The 18430-nt window shown below is 32.4% G+C and overlaps 1 protein-coding gene across 1 annotated transcript in view; it reads left to right on the top strand.

Moving 5' to 3' along the window:
• The window catches only part of LOC128991868 (exocyst complex component 1), a 51443-nt gene that overhangs the window by 29208 nt on the left and 3805 nt on the right, over window positions 1–18430 (top strand). Inside the window, exons 13-16 of the mRNA XM_054415110.1 lie at window positions 12148–12335; window positions 16700–16910; window positions 17556–17709; window positions 18262–18407. Of these exons, the coding sequence (XP_054271085.1) occupies window positions 12148–12335; window positions 16700–16910; window positions 17556–17709; window positions 18262–18407 (699 nt within the window). The remainder of the gene's footprint in view (window positions 1–12147; window positions 12336–16699; window positions 16911–17555; window positions 17710–18261; window positions 18408–18430) is intronic.

Below are 18430 nucleotides of genomic sequence, written 5' to 3' on the forward strand. Positions count from 1 at the left end.
TTGGTTTGAAGTTCTTTCTTTTCAATGCAATAATCAATTTTTTTTAAAAGTTTGTCATCATCCAACGGAAAGCTAAAACATAAAAAGTCTTTATAATTTACTGAAAAAATCAAAACATAACAATAATTCTGAAGTACATAAAACAAATGTTTTAGTTTCGTACTGGATTGGAATTTGGTGCATAATACACTATAAGGCTAAAATCTACTTTAAGAATAGATAGGCTAACTTGGAACAACTCTCTTGAGTAATTGGATTTTTAAAATTTTTACAGAAATATCAAATTATAGTTTTAAAAATATAACAATATATTTTTGACTAGCGGATAATCAGTCTTACACATAATTATTGATTTATATACCATCAACAGTCGTACTTACTGAACTATTTCTGTTAGGTCCTAATAATCTTGCAAGTTTATGAACCAAGTATAAAATACAACATATCATGTTACAATTTATAATTGCTAAATGTATTACTATGGTTAAAAATGTTCAGTCCTTACTTGTGAAAAGAAGTGTTGCAGCCTTTACTCCATCTCGAAGTACAGTTGTACGCAGCACAACTCTTTACCATTGTTAAAAAGCATCTCGAATATAAAACAAATTTGTAACTCTTAAACACCTATTAAAACGATTAAAATAATAATTGACTTTAAAACGATTAAAAATAACAATTGACCTTCTCGTAGCAGACGTTGAGACAGCCTGAAGTAAAGTATGTCCAATGATGAATTCGTTTTGTGACATGAAAAGTTCATGTTGTGACATGTAAAAGCGGGTTACCTGTGTAGTCGATTAGTGCGGTTGAGTTCTTGCCCACTCCGAGCGCCTGCAAGTCTATGGATACTCCCGCAGCACACGGCTGTGTGTGCCCGGAAAACATAGTACAGGGCTTATGGACAGCGCGCGTTCCAGTAGTATAGTTCGTTGAGTATGGCGGTCCTATATCTGCCGGATTACTGAGAGTCTACTGTATCACAATTTGGATTTAGAAAGGGCAAGTGTACATCAGACGCAATAGATAAATTGATTAATGAGGTACTAATGGTCTTTGAGAGGAAGTCACTTGCTCAGGCCACTTTCTGCGACCTGAGTAGGGCTTTCGATTGTGTCGACCATGATGACCTAATAATGAAATTAAGTTTTTATGGTATCAACGGATCTCCACTTTCTTTTTTCAAATCATACTTAAATAATAGAATACAAAAAGTCAATATTGATGGAGAATGGTCCCAAGAATTAAAAATGAAATATGGCGTGCCTCAGGGATCTGTTCTAGGTCCTCTATTATTTTTAATTTGTATTAACGACCTCCCAGAATGTATAACCAGTAAAACTTATTTGTATGCAGATGATACAACATTTTTAAATATTAATCCCGATCTTAAACAACTTCAAGAGTTAGCTCAAAACTCAATCAATGAAGCTTCTATTTGGTTTGAATCAAATGGCTTCCTCTTAAACAAAGATAAAACTCAAAAAATTGTTTTTAGCCTTAGACCCTGTGAATCAAATATGTTGGATGGTTATGTAGACAATGTTAAATTTCTTGGTATTTATCTGGATAAGACCCTTTCTTGGGGAGATCATATAGATTACATAAGCTCTAAGCTTTCAAGGGTAATTTGTCTCATAACTAAACTAATACATTGTATAGATCAAAATTATATTAAAACAGCCTACTTTGCTTATTTCCAATCCATTTTCAGATACAATATTATCTTTTACGGAAATTGCAGTAGGATAGAGGAAATTTTAGTCTTACAAAAGAAGTTAGTTAGAATCATATCTTGTGAACCCCAACAGGAACACTGTAAACCCCTGTTCATTCAGCTACAAATTCCAACAGTAATTAACATTTATATATTTGACTCTGTATCATATATTCTACAAAATCCCAACCTTATCAAACAAAATTCTCATGTTCATAATACAAGGAATAAAAACGTTGCTACCATAGATTTTTATAGACTGTCTAAAACTCTTAAAAGTCATATTGTAATCTCACTAAAAATATACAACAAGCTAATACATTTAATAACAAAATATCCTAATAAAACTTTTAAATTTAAATTCTACAAATGGCTTTTGAACAACCCTTTTTATTCTCTAAAAGATTTTTTTGAAATGCCTTTTATTAATTTTTAAGTATAGATAGCAAATTTATCAAATTACTGTTGGATTTAGCTGGCAATGGGGTTTAATAACTTTCATTATTCTAAATGCCTTGCATTTTTCTGAACAATAAGATTATTTGGTTGTAATATTAAAGTAATGTATTGTAACATGTCTCCTTGTGTGTAGTATTCTTGTAAATATTGTATATTGTATTCATTAACTGACTATGCTAGTTTTAGCAGTTTTTCGGACATTGTCAATAATTTGTATAAATTCACAAGACAATAAACACATTTCATTTAATTTCATTTCAACTGATCCACCTCAATGGAAAATGCAAATGGAAACTGAAAATGATGATGTACATAGTTTCGGAAACTCAGCCTAAATTGGGTGGGGAGAAATGTAGGATTATTGTTACCAGCTGAGTTATAGTCTGGTTGCAGGTCAAAAAACCTGGAAGTAAGGTCCACCCGATGTTTTTTAGTGGTTTCTGTTTCTTCAAGACCTACATAATTAAAATAGGCAAGGTGCCACTTTGTCACCCTTGAGCAAATTGAGATATTCAAGATGGCGGCCAAGATGACTTAAAAACTATATAGGGTTAGTAAAAAGTGAGGAGACCCGCTGTTATTTTTTTAATGGCCCATACATACTAGAAAAACTTAACTCGGCGCACCATTATGGCATGTTATGAAGTACTTTTTGGGCATAACCGCCACTTGGTGTTCATCCCTAAAATGGGGATTTTGGGGGAAACTCAAAAATTTCAAATACAAAGACCCATTGAGTGACCCCTCATTTTAAAGGTCCTGGTAAAAGAAAACCAACAACGCAAATTAGAGGTCTCTATATCAGTTCAGTAAAAAATGGCAGCCAATTAAAATTCTCATACGTTCCCAATCCCAAAATGGGGGATTTTGGGGGAAACTCAAAAATTTTAAATGGTAAGCCCCATCGATTGACCCCTCATTTTGAAGGTCATAATAAAAGAAAACTAACAACGCAAACTATAGGTCTATATCTTAGCACAGTAAAATATGGCAGCCAATTGAATATAAAATTGCAAGTTATTTCCGATTTCTAAAGATTTCAATCAGCTTCCATTTTTTACTGGATTGGGATAGAAACCTCTAGTTTGCGTTGTTAGTTTTCTTTTACCAGGTCCTTCAAAATGAGGGGTCACATGATGGGTCTTTGTGTTTGAAATTTTTGAGTTTCCCCCAAAATCCCCATTTTGGGGATTTACACCAAGTGACGGTTATGCCCAAAAAGTACTTCATAACATGTCATAAAGGTGTGCCGAGTTAAGTTTTTCTAGTATGGGCCATTAAAAAAATAACAGCGGGTCTCCTCACTTTTTACTAACCCTGTATATCTGCTGTATCTTTCCCTAGAGAAGAGACAGGATAATCATTTTGTGCCTAGTTTGATGTTTTAATTGGAAAATTACCCAAAATAATAAATCAATATAAGTTTTTAATAATTTCCACATTTATTTGTTGCCAAGTTACCTTATCAACAATGTTTTCAAGTATTTACTTGACTTAAAACAATATAAATCTATGGATTCTGAGGATAAGTGCAACATTCAAACAGAACACAGTCATCAAATTAGTTAACTTACAAGCAGTTCTCCTAATTGATGCTTGTGCTGTACTGTGGACAGTGCATTATCCTTCTTCGGGAACTGTGAATGACTTTATCAACTGCTTTTTAAATTATAGTTTTCTTGAATTAAGAAAAAACACTGTTCTTTAGGCTAGTCAAAATACGGTCCAACATCAAACTTAAGGTAAAAGAAATAAAATATATTTCTTCCCCATATTCGTCCCCATATATTCCAAAATATATGGGATTTTGTCAACAAAGGTGTCAAGAATATTATACTAAAAATCAAGAAAAATCCAAGTGGCGGAAAGCCGCCATTTTTGAAAAAACTTCCGCCATATTGGATTTATGTAAGCTTTTAGTAAAATATCAATAATTTGACAACTAATCGTCTTAACAATCTGCGGTTTGTCTTAATAGCTTCCTCATCAAGTTTACTTTAAGATAATAATAACTTTATACGATTTCAATATTTATTTATATAAAAGAGACAGCTTTAAATAGAAACAATACCAAATTTTGAAGAATTTTTTTGTAAAACCTTTAAATGTTTACAAATACAAACTCAGGTGATAAGAAAATTCATATTTTGTGGCTCTTAAAATAATCTGCATAATATTTTGAACAGTTATCAACCTCATATCAGTTTGTATATTGCTTTGAAGATATATTATGGGATATATTGTTATTAGTCTTCAACTTGGAACGCTAGCCGTGCTACACACTAATATATCCTAGACCGCTTGAAATACACTTTGAGGTGGGAAAAATTGCTTTGAGAACATTTAAGACATATTTTGGAATCATACATTCATACATATAGGGCAATGTATAAAAAAAATCTGACAAAATCCGAGCATGAGAATACTGAAAAAGTAGGGGTTTTGAAACATACCAAAATTCAATTTTTCATAATAGACAATTAAAAAAAAACAAAATCATTTTATTAAGTTTTTGTCCCATGCCCAAGTTCGATTTCTTCGTCACATGCAAGGTTTTTTGTTTTGCAATGTGATGAGATATTATTTTCAAAAACAATTGAGTTACAGATTTTATTAACAATAAAATAATTCATAATAATAATTCATGGCTTCCTGTAAATTCTTTGTTACTTAAATGTCCTTTGAATACACTACCTTTTCTGGGAGATAGAGATGTGGATGGTGATGCAGTTTTCCGCTTATCCTAGAATCATTAGCATTCGTGAATTTATTAACATTATTAACCCAAACTTATAAAAAAAAACATTTGTATAAGAACCCCACTGATAAACTTACTTATAACTTATGTTAAACTTACCGATGACATAGACGTGTTGGCTTCAAATCGAAGATCTGCACTAGGTGGTTGAATAGGTACGGGTAACTTCTTTTTGATGACAACCCTCCTCTGTTTTTCTGGCGGTGGTTGGATATGTGATGGAAAGTCAAACAATGTCGGAATTGCTTCATTTTTAGCGAATTTCCCATATAGGGAATATTTAGCGAATTTCCCATATAGGGAATAAGCTATTACCGTAGTACTCATGGTAAGACCTGGACGCGGGAGCGATTTTTTTTTTCGTTTCGAGGTCCCTAGAGGCCAAAAACACCATCCGTTCAAATTCATATATATATATATATATATATATTCTTGAGGAGATAAGATATATATATATATAATAAGATATATATATATATATATATATATATATGTGTCCGTTAGCACGATAACTCGAGCAAAAGTGATCCGATTTTGATGAAATTTAAAATTCCCATGTTATTCTTATGGAGAATAAGTAAACTATTGTAGTTTGCTTGTTTATGAACATATTTTGGTCAAATTTGAAAAATGTTTTTATTTCTTACTAACTTAAACTATTAACATAAAAAAACAGTTTTACCTCCCTGATGCAGCAAACCTAAGTACTTGTTAAACTAATTCTATTTCAATCGGGAATAAATGTTATATTTTTAAGTAGACATTTCAGTGTAAATCAAATGGAAATTCGCTTAGTCTGCAGGTTTGCTGCGGCGGGGGTATTTAGTCTTTTCTTAGTTGTGTTTGGTAAAACTAAATGAAAATCGTCTTCTTTGAAATGTTTACCACACAGAACAGTATGTTTTGTTGGTTTGAAGTTCTTTCTTTTCAATGCAATAATCAATTTTTTTTAAAAGTTTGTCATCATCCAACGGAAAGCTAAAACATAAAAAGTCTTTATAATTTACTGAAAAAATCAAAACATAACAATAATTCTGAAGTACATAAAACAAATGTTTTAGTTTCGTACTGGATTGGAATTTGGTGCATAATACACTATAAGGCTAAAATCTACTTTAAGAATAGATAGGCTAACTTGGAACAACTCTCTTGAGTAATTGGATTTTTAAAATTTTTACAGAAATATCAAATTATAGTTTTAAAAATATAACAATATATTTTTGACTAGCGGATAATCAGTCTTACACATAATTATTGATTTATATACCATCAACAGTCGTACTTACTGAACTATTTCTGTTAGGTCCTAATAATCTTGCAAGTTTATGAACCAAGTATAAAATACAACATATCATGTTACAATTTATAATTGCTAAATGTATTACTATGGTTAAAAATGTTCAGTCCTTACTTGTGAAAAGAAGTGTTGCAGCCTTTACTCCATCTCGAAGTACAGTTGTACGCAGCACAACTCTTTACCATTGTTAAAAAGCATCTCGAATATAAAACAAATTTGTAACTCTTAAACACCTATTAAAACGATTAAAATAATAATTGACTTTAAAACGATTAAAAATAACAATTGACCTTCTCGTAGCAGACGTTGAGACAGCCTGAAGTAAAGTATGTCCAATGATGAATTCGTTTTGTGACATGAAAAGTTCATGTTGTGACATGTAAAAGCGGGTTACCTGTGTAGTCGATTAGTGCGGTTGAGTTCTTGCCCACTCCGAGCGCCTGCAAGTCTATGGATACTCCCGCAGCACACGGCTGTGTGTGCCCGGAAAACATAGTACAGGGCTTATGGACAGCGCGCGTTCCAGTAGTATAGTTCGTTGAGTATGGCGGTCCTATATCTGCCGGATTACTGAGAGTCTACTGTATCACAATTTGGATTTAGAAAGGGCAAGTGTACATCAGACGCAATAGATAAATTGATTAATGAGGTACTAATGGTCTTTGAGAGGAAGTCACTTGCTCAGGCCACTTTCTGCGACCTGAGTAGGGCTTTCGATTGTGTCGACCATGATGACCTAATAATGAAATTAAGTTTTTATGGTATCAACGGATCTCCACTTTCTTTTTTCAAATCATACTTAAATAATAGAATACAAAAAGTCAATATTGATGGAGAATGGTCCCAAGAATTAAAAATGAAATATGGCGTGCCTCAGGGATCTGTTCTAGGTCCTCTATTATTTTTAATTTGTATTAACGACCTCCCAGAATGTATAACCAGTAAAACTTATTTGTATGCAGATGATACAACATTTTTAAATATTAATCCCGATCTTAAACAACTTCAAGAGTTAGCTCAAAACTCAATCAATGAAGCTTCTATTTGGTTTGAATCAAATGGCTTCCTCTTAAACAAAGATAAAACTCAAAAAATTGTTTTTAGCCTTAGACCCTGTGAATCAAATATGTTGGATGGTTATGTAGACAATGTTAAATTTCTTGGTATTTATCTGGATAAGACCCTTTCTTGGGGAGATCATATAGATTACATAAGCTCTAAGCTTTCAAGGGTAATTTGTCTCATAACTAAACTAATACATTGTATAGATCAAAATTATATTAAAACAGCCTACTTTGCTTATTTCCAATCCATTTTCAGATACAATATTATCTTTTACGGAAATTGCAGTAGGATAGAGGAAATTTTAGTCTTACAAAAGAAGTTAGTTAGAATCATATCTTGTGAACCCCAACAGGAACACTGTAAACCCCTGTTCATTCAGCTACAAATTCCAACAGTAATTAACATTTATATATTTGACTCTGTATCATATATTCTACAAAATCCCAACCTTATCAAACAAAATTCTCATGTTCATAATACAAGGAATAAAAACGTTGCTACCATAGATTTTTATAGACTGTCTAAAACTCTTAAAAGTCATATTGTAATCTCACTAAAAATATACAACAAGCTAATACATTTAATAACAAAATATCCTAATAAAACTTTTAAATTTAAATTCTACAAATGGCTTTTGAACAACCCTTTTTATTCTCTAAAAGATTTTTTTGAAATGCCTTTTATTAATTTTTAAGTATAGATAGCAAATTTATCAAATTACTGTTGGATTTAGCTGGCAATGGGGTTTAATAACTTTCATTATTCTAAATGCCTTGCATTTTTCTGAACAATAAGATTATTTGGTTGTAATATTAAAGTAATGTATTGTAACATGTCTCCTTGTGTGTAGTATTCTTGTAAATATTGTATATTGTATTCATTAACTGACTATGCTAGTTTTAGCAGTTTTTCGGACATTGTCAATAATTTGTATAAATTCACAAGACAATAAACACATTTCATTTAATTTCATTTCAACTGATCCACCTCAATGGAAAATGCAAATGGAAACTGAAAATGATGATGTACATAGTTTCGGAAACTCAGCCTAAATTGGGTGGGGAGAAATGTAGGATTATTGTTACCAGCTGAGTTATAGTCTGGTTGCAGGTCAAAAAACCTGGAAGTAAGGTCCACCCGATGTTTTTTAGTGGTTTCTGTTTCTTCAAGACCTACATAATTAAAATAGGCAAGGTGCCACTTTGTCACCCTTGAGCAAATTGAGATATTCAAGATGGCGGCCAAGATGACTTAAAAACTATATAGGGTTAGTAAAAAGTGAGGAGACCCGCTGTTATTTTTTTAATGGCCCATACATACTAGAAAAACTTAACTCGGCGCACCATTATGGCATGTTATGAAGTACTTTTTGGGCATAACCGCCACTTGGTGTTCATCCCTAAAATGGGGATTTTGGGGGAAACTCAAAAATTTCAAATACAAAGACCCATTGAGTGACCCCTCATTTTAAAGGTCCTGGTAAAAGAAAACCAACAACGCAAATTAGAGGTCTCTATATCAGTTCAGTAAAAAATGGCAGCCAATTAAAATTCTCATACGTTCCCAATCCCAAAATGGGGGATTTTGGGGGAAACTCAAAAATTTTAAATGGTAAGCCCCATCGATTGACCCCTCATTTTGAAGGTCATAATAAAAGAAAACTAACAACGCAAACTATAGGTCTATATCTTAGCACAGTAAAATATGGCAGCCAATTGAATATAAAATTGCAAGTTATTTCCGATTTCTAAAGATTTCAATCAGCTTCCATTTTTTACTGGATTGGGATAGAAACCTCTAGTTTGCGTTGTTAGTTTTCTTTTACCAGGTCCTTCAAAATGAGGGGTCACATGATGGGTCTTTGTGTTTGAAATTTTTGAGTTTCCCCCAAAATCCCCATTTTGGGGATTTACACCAAGTGACGGTTATGCCCAAAAAGTACTTCATAACATGTCATAAAGGTGTGCCGAGTTAAGTTTTTCTAGTATGGGCCATTAAAAAAATAACAGCGGGTCTCCTCACTTTTTACTAACCCTGTATATCTGCTGTATCTTTCCCTAGAGAAGAGACAGGATAATCATTTTGTGCCTAGTTTGATGTTTTAATTGGAAAATTACCCAAAATAATAAATCAATATAAGTTTTTAATAATTTCCACATTTATTTGTTGCCAAGTTACCTTATCAACAATGTTTTCAAGTATTTACTTGACTTAAAACAATATAAATCTATGGATTCTGAGGATAAGTGCAACATTCAAACAGAACACAGTCATCAAATTAGTTAACTTACAAGCAGTTCTCCTAATTGATGCTTGTGCTGTACTGTGGACAGTGCATTATCCTTCTTCGGGAACTGTGAATGACTTTATCAACTGCTTTTTAAATTATAGTTTTCTTGAATTAAGAAAAAACACTGTTCTTTAGGCTAGTCAAAATACGGTCCAACATCAAACTTAAGGTAAAAGAAATAAAATATATTTCTTCCCCATATTCGTCCCCATATATTCCAAAATATATGGGATTTTGTCAACAAAGGTGTCAAGAATATTATACTAAAAATCAAGAAAAATCCAAGTGGCGGAAAGCCGCCATTTTTGAAAAAACTTCCGCCATATTGGATTTATGTAAGCTTTTAGTAAAATATCAATAATTTGACAACTAATCGTCTTAACAATCTGCGGTTTGTCTTAATAGCTTCCTCATCAAGTTTACTTTAAGATAATAATAACTTTATACGATTTCAATATTTATTTATATAAAAGAGACAGCTTTAAATAGAAACAATACCAAATTTTGAAGAATTTTTTTGTAAAACCTTTAAATGTTTACAAATACAAACTCAGGTGATAAGAAAATTCATATTTTGTGGCTCTTAAAATAATCTGCATAATATTTTGAACAGTTATCAACCTCATATCAGTTTGTATATTGCTTTGAAGATATATTATGGGATATATTGTTATTAGTCTTCAACTTGGAACGCTAGCCGTGCTACACACTAATATATCCTAGACCGCTTGAAATACACTTTGAGGTGGGAAAAATTGCTTTGAGAACATTTAAGACATATTTTGGAATCATACATTCATACATATAGGGCAATGTATAAAAAAAATCTGACAAAATCCGAGCATGAGAATACTGAAAAAGTAGGGGTTTTGAAACATACCAAAATTCAATTTTTCATAATAGACAATTACATATATGTGTCCGTGAACACGATAACTTGAGTAATTTTTATACAATTTTGATGAAATTTGGTTTGAAGGTGTAAGGCGGTATAAACTTGAATGAGTTCGCGAACCAGCATGATCGGACCATGGGAACGGGGTTTTACGCGGGGTTTTATGGGGTAAATATTGGTTTTTCTAATTTTTGACCCTCTAAACACAAAATTTTCCAATTTCTCTTCAGACCTTCTTAAAGAGCTTGAAAAAACAAATAATTTAGTATATCAAAGTGTTTTTGTACCATTATTAGTTACGGAGAAAATTCAAATAATTTTTATTTTAAAATTCACATGTTATTCTTATGGGGAATATTGTAACATGTTGTAGTCTGCTTGTTTATGGATATATTTTGATCAAACTTGGTAAATTTATTTACTTTATACTAAGTTATTAATATTTCACTAAAAACACACTTTTTTACCCTCCCTGTAGCAGCAAGCCTATGTACTCATAAAAATTAATGTTAATTAAATACATTTAAATGAAAATCAATTCAGGCAACTGGAAATTCGTTTAGTTGGCAGGTTTGCTGTGGCGGGGGTATTTTATTACTAAGATAATCAATTATTGGTATTCTCTGACCCTTAAAACATAAAATTAGACACAAAAATTATTATCCTGTCTCTTCTATAGGGAAAGATACAGCAAATATACAGTTTTAAGCCATCTTGGCCGCCATTTTGAATATTTAAATTTGCTCAAGGGTGACAAAGTGGCACCCTGCAGATTTTAATTATGTAGGTCTTAAAGAAACAGAAAACACTAAAAAACATCGGGTGGACCTTACTTCCAGGTTTGGGTGAAAAATGCCTTTTGGCAACTAGACTATTATGAAGTATGAATCATCTGCTATTTGGGTTGTTTACATTATTTGTTTAGTTTTTGTAAATAAATAGTTTTTGGTTGAGTTTACTTAAAATGAGTTTTAATAATTAATTATTCTATAGTAACCTAACCACATCTTTTCTTTTAGTATTTTTATATTTTTTACATTATTTTCTAAACTTGTTTTTTTAATTATTTTTGTTCATTTTAACTATACTCCTTAGTTTTTTCACTGATAAATTGTTTTTTAATTGTTTATTATGAATTGTTAATATTTTGAACTGTTACATATTATTTTTTATCATTTAATGAATATTTTATCTTTACCTTTGAGTGCCGTTGCGTCCCCCTTTGAGACAAACCATTGCTGTAGCTTGAATACTGAGCATCTTAAAATCTGAAAATTTTACTGTTAGTAACATAATTCCATAAAACTGGGCCTGAATGTCACATTTTGTAATAACAACCCAAACTCTGGACTTCAATCACTGTTATAAAGCATTTTGCTAGACAGCATCGTTATTGATTACCCAATTATAAAAAAATAGATGAAGATGAGAAAATAGTTATAAATTCAACAACAAACCTAGAATGAAAATTAAAATTTCTCTTTTCATTATACTGTTATATTATAAGATTATATTATTACAAAGTTATTGATCAATCCTCTAGTTTCAAAATTGTATCAGGGTTTGAACTCCTACCATACTGAAAATACTATTTGCAATGACAGACACAAAGTGAAAATAAAATATACATCTAAACATTGACAAATTTACATTTACTTTGTTTTGTCAGAACACACAGACAACTCTGGATGGATTGTCGGTTGACACCAGACCTGACTCCACTTCTGTATCTTTACCTCAGAAAAGGATAGAGAAGCAAGTGAATGATGAGGTCCGCCGCATGATGGGAGACATCTTTGGTTGCATCGAGCCGGAACTCGTAAACTTCATAAACTACCACGAGAAACTGGATAACATGTGAGTCGTAAAGCACTGTTGTGTGTAAAACTTCACTAACTCAAGGTGAAACCACGTAGATTGAATGATTATGATTTAGTTTTGAAACAATTTGTATTATTGTTTTCGCCATTTTAGGAATAGTTTATGCATTGGAAATCATTTAAGCGTAAACCATTAAGTATGGCAAACATCCTTTTTTGGGGGAATTCAAGTATAGTGTGAGTCAATCAGTTAGCATCCTTATTCCTATTTTGTTTTACATTTATTTTGTTTATATGTAACCCTAATATATTGTAATTTAATTTGAAAGTACAGTTCAGATATTTTGTTTTTGTTTTTTGCATACTCGATTAGATTGTAAGTACTTTGTCTAAATTGGAGTAAATAACACCATCTGATATTGGACCCAGTGGTTCCAAACCTATCTCTTGATTAGGCCAACAAATCAAGTTAAAATATAAAGTTTCTCTTAACCTTGCATTTGCTTGTCCACATAGGCCTCGTGCCTGTGCTTGGAACGTATCCAGCAAAGCAAGGAGTGAGCCAGTACAGTACGAGTGTAAACTGACTGATAAAAAGTAGGTAGTGGCAGGTACCAGGATACAAACCATAACTTCGCTACCTTGGGCCTGAAGTCTTTGGCGCTACCGACTGAGCCACCGACTCACTAACTATTTCTGTATACTATCCCATCTCAATAAGCCATACAATAATTTTGTTTTCAATTAGCATTTTCAATTGCTCACTATCTAAATTTGGTCAACCTGAAACAAATTAAGTGGCCATCAAAATGTCAGAATTAATTTTTAAATACTTGTTTACCTTTGTGTTTGTTAGGAAGGGGCAAACTCTAGGTCCAGGCCAAACAACTTTAACTTATTCTGCAATCATTATGGTTATTGATTTTTAAGCCTACTTGTTATTTATATACAAATAGTTAAAACATGACTGTTATTGAGCTATAAAGGTTATGTGTTTAAAGTAGTAAGGTGGTGGTGATTCTTAAAAGCACTCTGCATGTGCATGTAATGTAGTATTCTTGTTTATTTACAATTTTAATCAAAAATTTACCATAGAAAATCAATGATAGACTTAATTTAATGCTCAAAGAACACCAAATTATTAATTTGGACTTAGTCAAAGAATTTAAGCCTAGCTTATAAAATCGGTCAGGATTTTTCAAGTTATAATTTTTTTAATCTGTCACTCCAATAAGATTTATTTATTTATTTTGCCAACCGATCTGTCTAAGACTTAAATAGACCGATGACCTGCTACTTTTTAATAATTTGAGTTATATTCTAACTGGTTTTTATCAAAATGGTTGTAGCCTATGTATTTTATTGTTTGCTTGAAAAGACATGAATATTAACCTACATCAATCTGTAGTTTACTAACATGTTAGACTGTATCACTGATTTTGATAAAAAGTAAATTACATAATAATTAGTAGTTATGTTTTTACTATAGCTTATTTTAAAGAAGCATTATATGTTTGTTTGATTTTGTATGAACCTTTAATGAGTTTAAAATTAAATTGTATTATTTTTTCCACCGTGTATTATACATTTGCATGTTTTCATTTATAATTAAAGCATGTATTGAATGTTGAAGGCATGACAAACAAAAATATTGCACCAGTGATACGCCCATTAACAGGCATTATCAGTCGTAAGTATTATTTTATGTTTTTGACACAGTCGGTTTTGCTTTGCAATGTAAGGGGCTTTTTGTGCAGACAGGTTTGTGGTGTTTTCTTCAATTTTCAATTTATGATTTTTATTCAATTTGTGGTGTTCTTGGTAATTGTGTTTTTTCTTCATTGTGCTTGAGATATATTTTACTTAAAATTGTAAGATAGGGAAAATTGTATAGAACTTGGCTTTGGCTGTCTTTAGCATCAGAGTTAGAATGCCAAAAACAAAAGAGTAGTTTGTTAGTTACTGCATAACAACAATCACAGTAACACTTGTTAATCAAAGGGTTAATGTGGAAATTTTAAGCCTAGAAGGCAGAGATCTAAGATATTTTAAGATCGGGAATATTGTAGAAACCTTTCAAGGTCCATAAAGAACTATTTGGTGATGGTATTATAGACTTCTGATGGTATCCACACCATTTTCAACAGAACACTTGCTCAAGTTTCACGGTGATTGGATAAATGGTTTGGCAATGCATAAAGGACATACAAACTGACTGACTCTATTTTATATAGCAACTAGCAGAGTAACCGTCCTTCGTACGGGGTTGGCATATAAGTATAAAATGCTTATTGCAGTTATACTCAAGCGTTGCATTTTCAATGGGGCGGACACAGTTTGATAAAATTTGCTTCTTTAAATTAACGGTATACTATAGTATTACACATCTACCATAGCCATAATGTTCTACCATTTCACCTAAACAATAAAGAAAAATTATTTATAAAAAATTCGCAAAATATCACAAATTGTTCATGAAATTAAAAACATAAACAACTGTAAACAATCCTACTTTGACAGTTCTCATTGTGAATCGCAGTTTTTTTGTTGCTGCTTAGTTCAAATTAACTTTGCTGTTTTCATAAATGGAAAAAAATATAGTGCTGCACCCTGTTGGTAAATCTTATAACCTTTTAATGCTTTTCCATATCATAGAACCAACTTTTTAGTTGAATCAGCTAACAAAATACTTTAATTCCCTTTAAATATGAAAACTCATAAGGTTAACATGGGGAACCACAGAGCCCCTGGGGCGGAGCCTGAAAGGATTTTTGAGATAAGAATATGCCTATATGTTAATCGGGAATGTGAGCTATCATCATGCCAAATTTCAGCCCAATCCGTCCAGTAGTTAATGCGTGATTGAACTTCAAACAAACAAACACACAAACTTTCACATTTATAATATTAGTAAGATTAACATTTTGTAAATAAAACTAAACCTAGGGAAATCGTTAAAGTGATGTGATTTTTATCTTAGTTAATGCGTGATTGAACTTCAAACACACAAACACACAAACTTTCACATTTATAATATTAGTAAGATTAACATTTTGTAAATAAAAGTAAACCTAGGGAAATCGTTAAGGTGATGTGATTTTTATCTTATCAAACCTGAAAATGGCTCTGTCATCGGCAGAGCCAGCTTTAAGCGTTTGCAAAAAGGGCAGCTACAATCCCCCCCCCCCTTTCACTATACCTTGGGGAGCCCCGCGCTTCGACTAAATACAAACAGAAAAGTCTTGGCAAATTTTGTTTTTGAATAGTCCCCAATGTACACCGTTTGCCGTATTTTTGTCTTGTCATGTCAAATAAAAGATCACGATCACTGATCATGATCAAAACAATATACTCGCTCGTTGACCTACTCTCACTAGTTGCTGCGATTGTAAAATCATCACAATTGCTGCCGTGAACGTGAGGGATGATGACGGATGTTGCCGCGATGGCAGAAATTTATCATCCTATGAACATGAGCCCCGCTTTGAATGTTTGCACAGGGCCAGGTACATTCCCCTGTTGGGTACATTCTCAAAATTGAAGTGACATGTTTGCACTACCAAAGGCCGACTCTGGAAATAAAAACAAACAAACCCATTAAAAACAAACAAACCTGGAAGAATTGTAAACCATACATTGAATTATCAGATTTTCATTCTTGGACTATGAATGAAAATATTTGCCTCTATTTTTCTAAATCTTAAAATAAAACTTTTTGATAAGTTTGCATGAAAACCAAAAGGATATCTTTGTATATTTACTTAGAAAATATTAGATGGGGGTGTCTTGACTTTTTATTCACCCTGTATATAGTTTTAGCACATTATAATTATAACCACTTGTAGGCCTATAGCATTTGTTCAGTTTCACTAAGCGTGAACAGTGAAATTTCTTCTTACAATGAACGGCTTGCAAATAAACAAGCTGTATCCTTAGTATTAAAATACCCCCACCACAGCAAAGTTGTAAACTAAAGTAATTTGCAGTTGCTTTATTTGTAGCATTATTTACAAATAATTTCCAAATTTATGGTTACGTTTAAGTCATCATGCTGTGTCAGTACTCAGTAAGTAATTAAAAAAGACGTTTTGTCTACAGTTGAATTAAGAAAAAGGCAACATTTTATGAAGATGTATCCATAATTTTAGGCCAGTAGGGATAGCATGCAAGACAATATATTGTGTGTAGTTCAAACAAAAACAATATCTTGGTGAATATCACTAATAGGCATAGATGCAAAATCTATTATTTCAAATTGTTTTTCTTTTAAATATAATTTGAACGATAAAAAATTATTGACATTTTTAGAGATTTGGGTAAAAATGTAAACTAACTTCCAGGATAGAAACCTCTTCCAAAAACTGAATGTTCATTACAACATGTTTGATCTTGTTTGTACAGCTACTGCATGTACGCATTGGTCAGGTTCAGCCAGCACGTCATGTCCGCGCAGGACACCGGCTCGTTCCTCAGCATGACGTTCGGCTCAGTGCTGGTGCAAGTCAAGCGCAACTACGACCGCTACATGCAGGCACAACTGCGATCCATTCAGGAGGCAAAGGTCAACCGCAAGAGCAAATGTGGCATACTTCCCTTTGTGGCTAATTTTGAGGTTAGTTTTTACTTTTGATTGTATAATTTATTTTAGTCTAATCCTCATTTTCTAGACGAAGGCTTGCACTTTTACGAAGTGCAGCAATTGATCAATTGTACTGGTAGTATTAGGGACGTGTGTTTTATTACACACTTGGAAGAGTAACAGGGGAAATACTCCCATGTTTGTGTATGGGCTGCTTCACCTAGTAAGGTGTTGAAAATGTACAAGTGGCACATTAAAAACATGCAAAAATTAGGGAGTGTATAAAATTCTTATAACCAACTATTTAATTGACGACAAACAGTATTTTCAATTGACCAAAAATAAATTCTATAATGTGTACCAAGAACGCAAGACGTATAATAACTAAAATTGCAGGTTTGTAACTGAAACACAATACCAATTGTCCAATTTCATTGGATATGACATGACACAATTGAATAAAACCACACACACCTTGTATATATGTCTAGCCACTCCATCAAAAAATTTGTCTGCTCGTTCAGCTCCTATTCGCTATGCTTTTAGGAATACAGTACCATTAAAATTACATATGACCAGTCATCTCTCCACGTTCCACTTCTCCACCTGGGACAATCCAACTTTATGCTGTAAATCATTCAAATACAAGGCTTTCTTATGTTAAATTTGTGTGTGTAGGAATTTGCAAACACGGCAGAAATGATCTTCAAAGACACAGAGCGCAGAGCCGACCTAGACAAGTGGTATATCAAGTTGGTTTCAGCAATGTTTGAAGTCATCCCTGCCATCGCCAACGACCATCACAAAACTCCTTCTGAAGTCATCAAAATGGGTGAGTGATTGTACATACTGAAAATTTGTTTGTATTTTAAATTTTTTAACTGTTTTAACCTTAAATTTGCATGTTTGTGGTTTTTATCATGGTGTAATTTAATTTTAATTTGATCTGAATCACTCAAGCTCCACACCCATGCCATACTGTAACTTTTCATTTAGCATAAAATATGTTAAAATCTCAGCGAGTTCAGGTGTTTACTACAGGGTTGTTCAGGAAACAATTGTTAATGTCTTAAGCTTAGTACTTTCCTAGTTTGAAATTCTAGGAAACTAGCCTCAGTCATCAATAGGTCATGAGGTAGTAGACCCAAGTAGATTGAATCTATATAATTGATATTTGCAGGGATTTAAAATGAAAATGTAAGTTTAGGAAGAATATATTCTTATTTGCTAACTAAAACATTTATATAGTGGGTTGAAAAACTCAATTAAATTCACTGGCAGGTTGTGTTTTTTGTGTATAGTTTCTGTTCTGGTTTGGAGCCATTGCAAATAGTTATAGAATTAATTAATAGAACTCATTCTGATTTCATGTCATACCTTTCAGAAAACTTCCACCACATGTTCTCTTTATTATCACAACTGAAAATAGCAGTTCTTGATCAACAGAAAAAAGACGCAAAACAGAAATACAATGATGCTCTGAAAGCTTATGTGACTAGGTATTTCGGACGGCCTCTGGAAAAGTTGAATGTGAGTATATCAGTGTATTATAG

The sequence above is a fragment of the Macrosteles quadrilineatus genome, unplaced genomic scaffold (genome assembly GCF_028750875.1).
Source record: "Macrosteles quadrilineatus isolate MER2022 unplaced genomic scaffold, UCM_ALF_1.0 Scaffold_4__1_contigs__length_99947679, whole genome shotgun sequence".
Lineage (NCBI taxonomy): Eukaryota > Metazoa > Arthropoda > Insecta > Hemiptera > Cicadellidae > Macrosteles > Macrosteles quadrilineatus.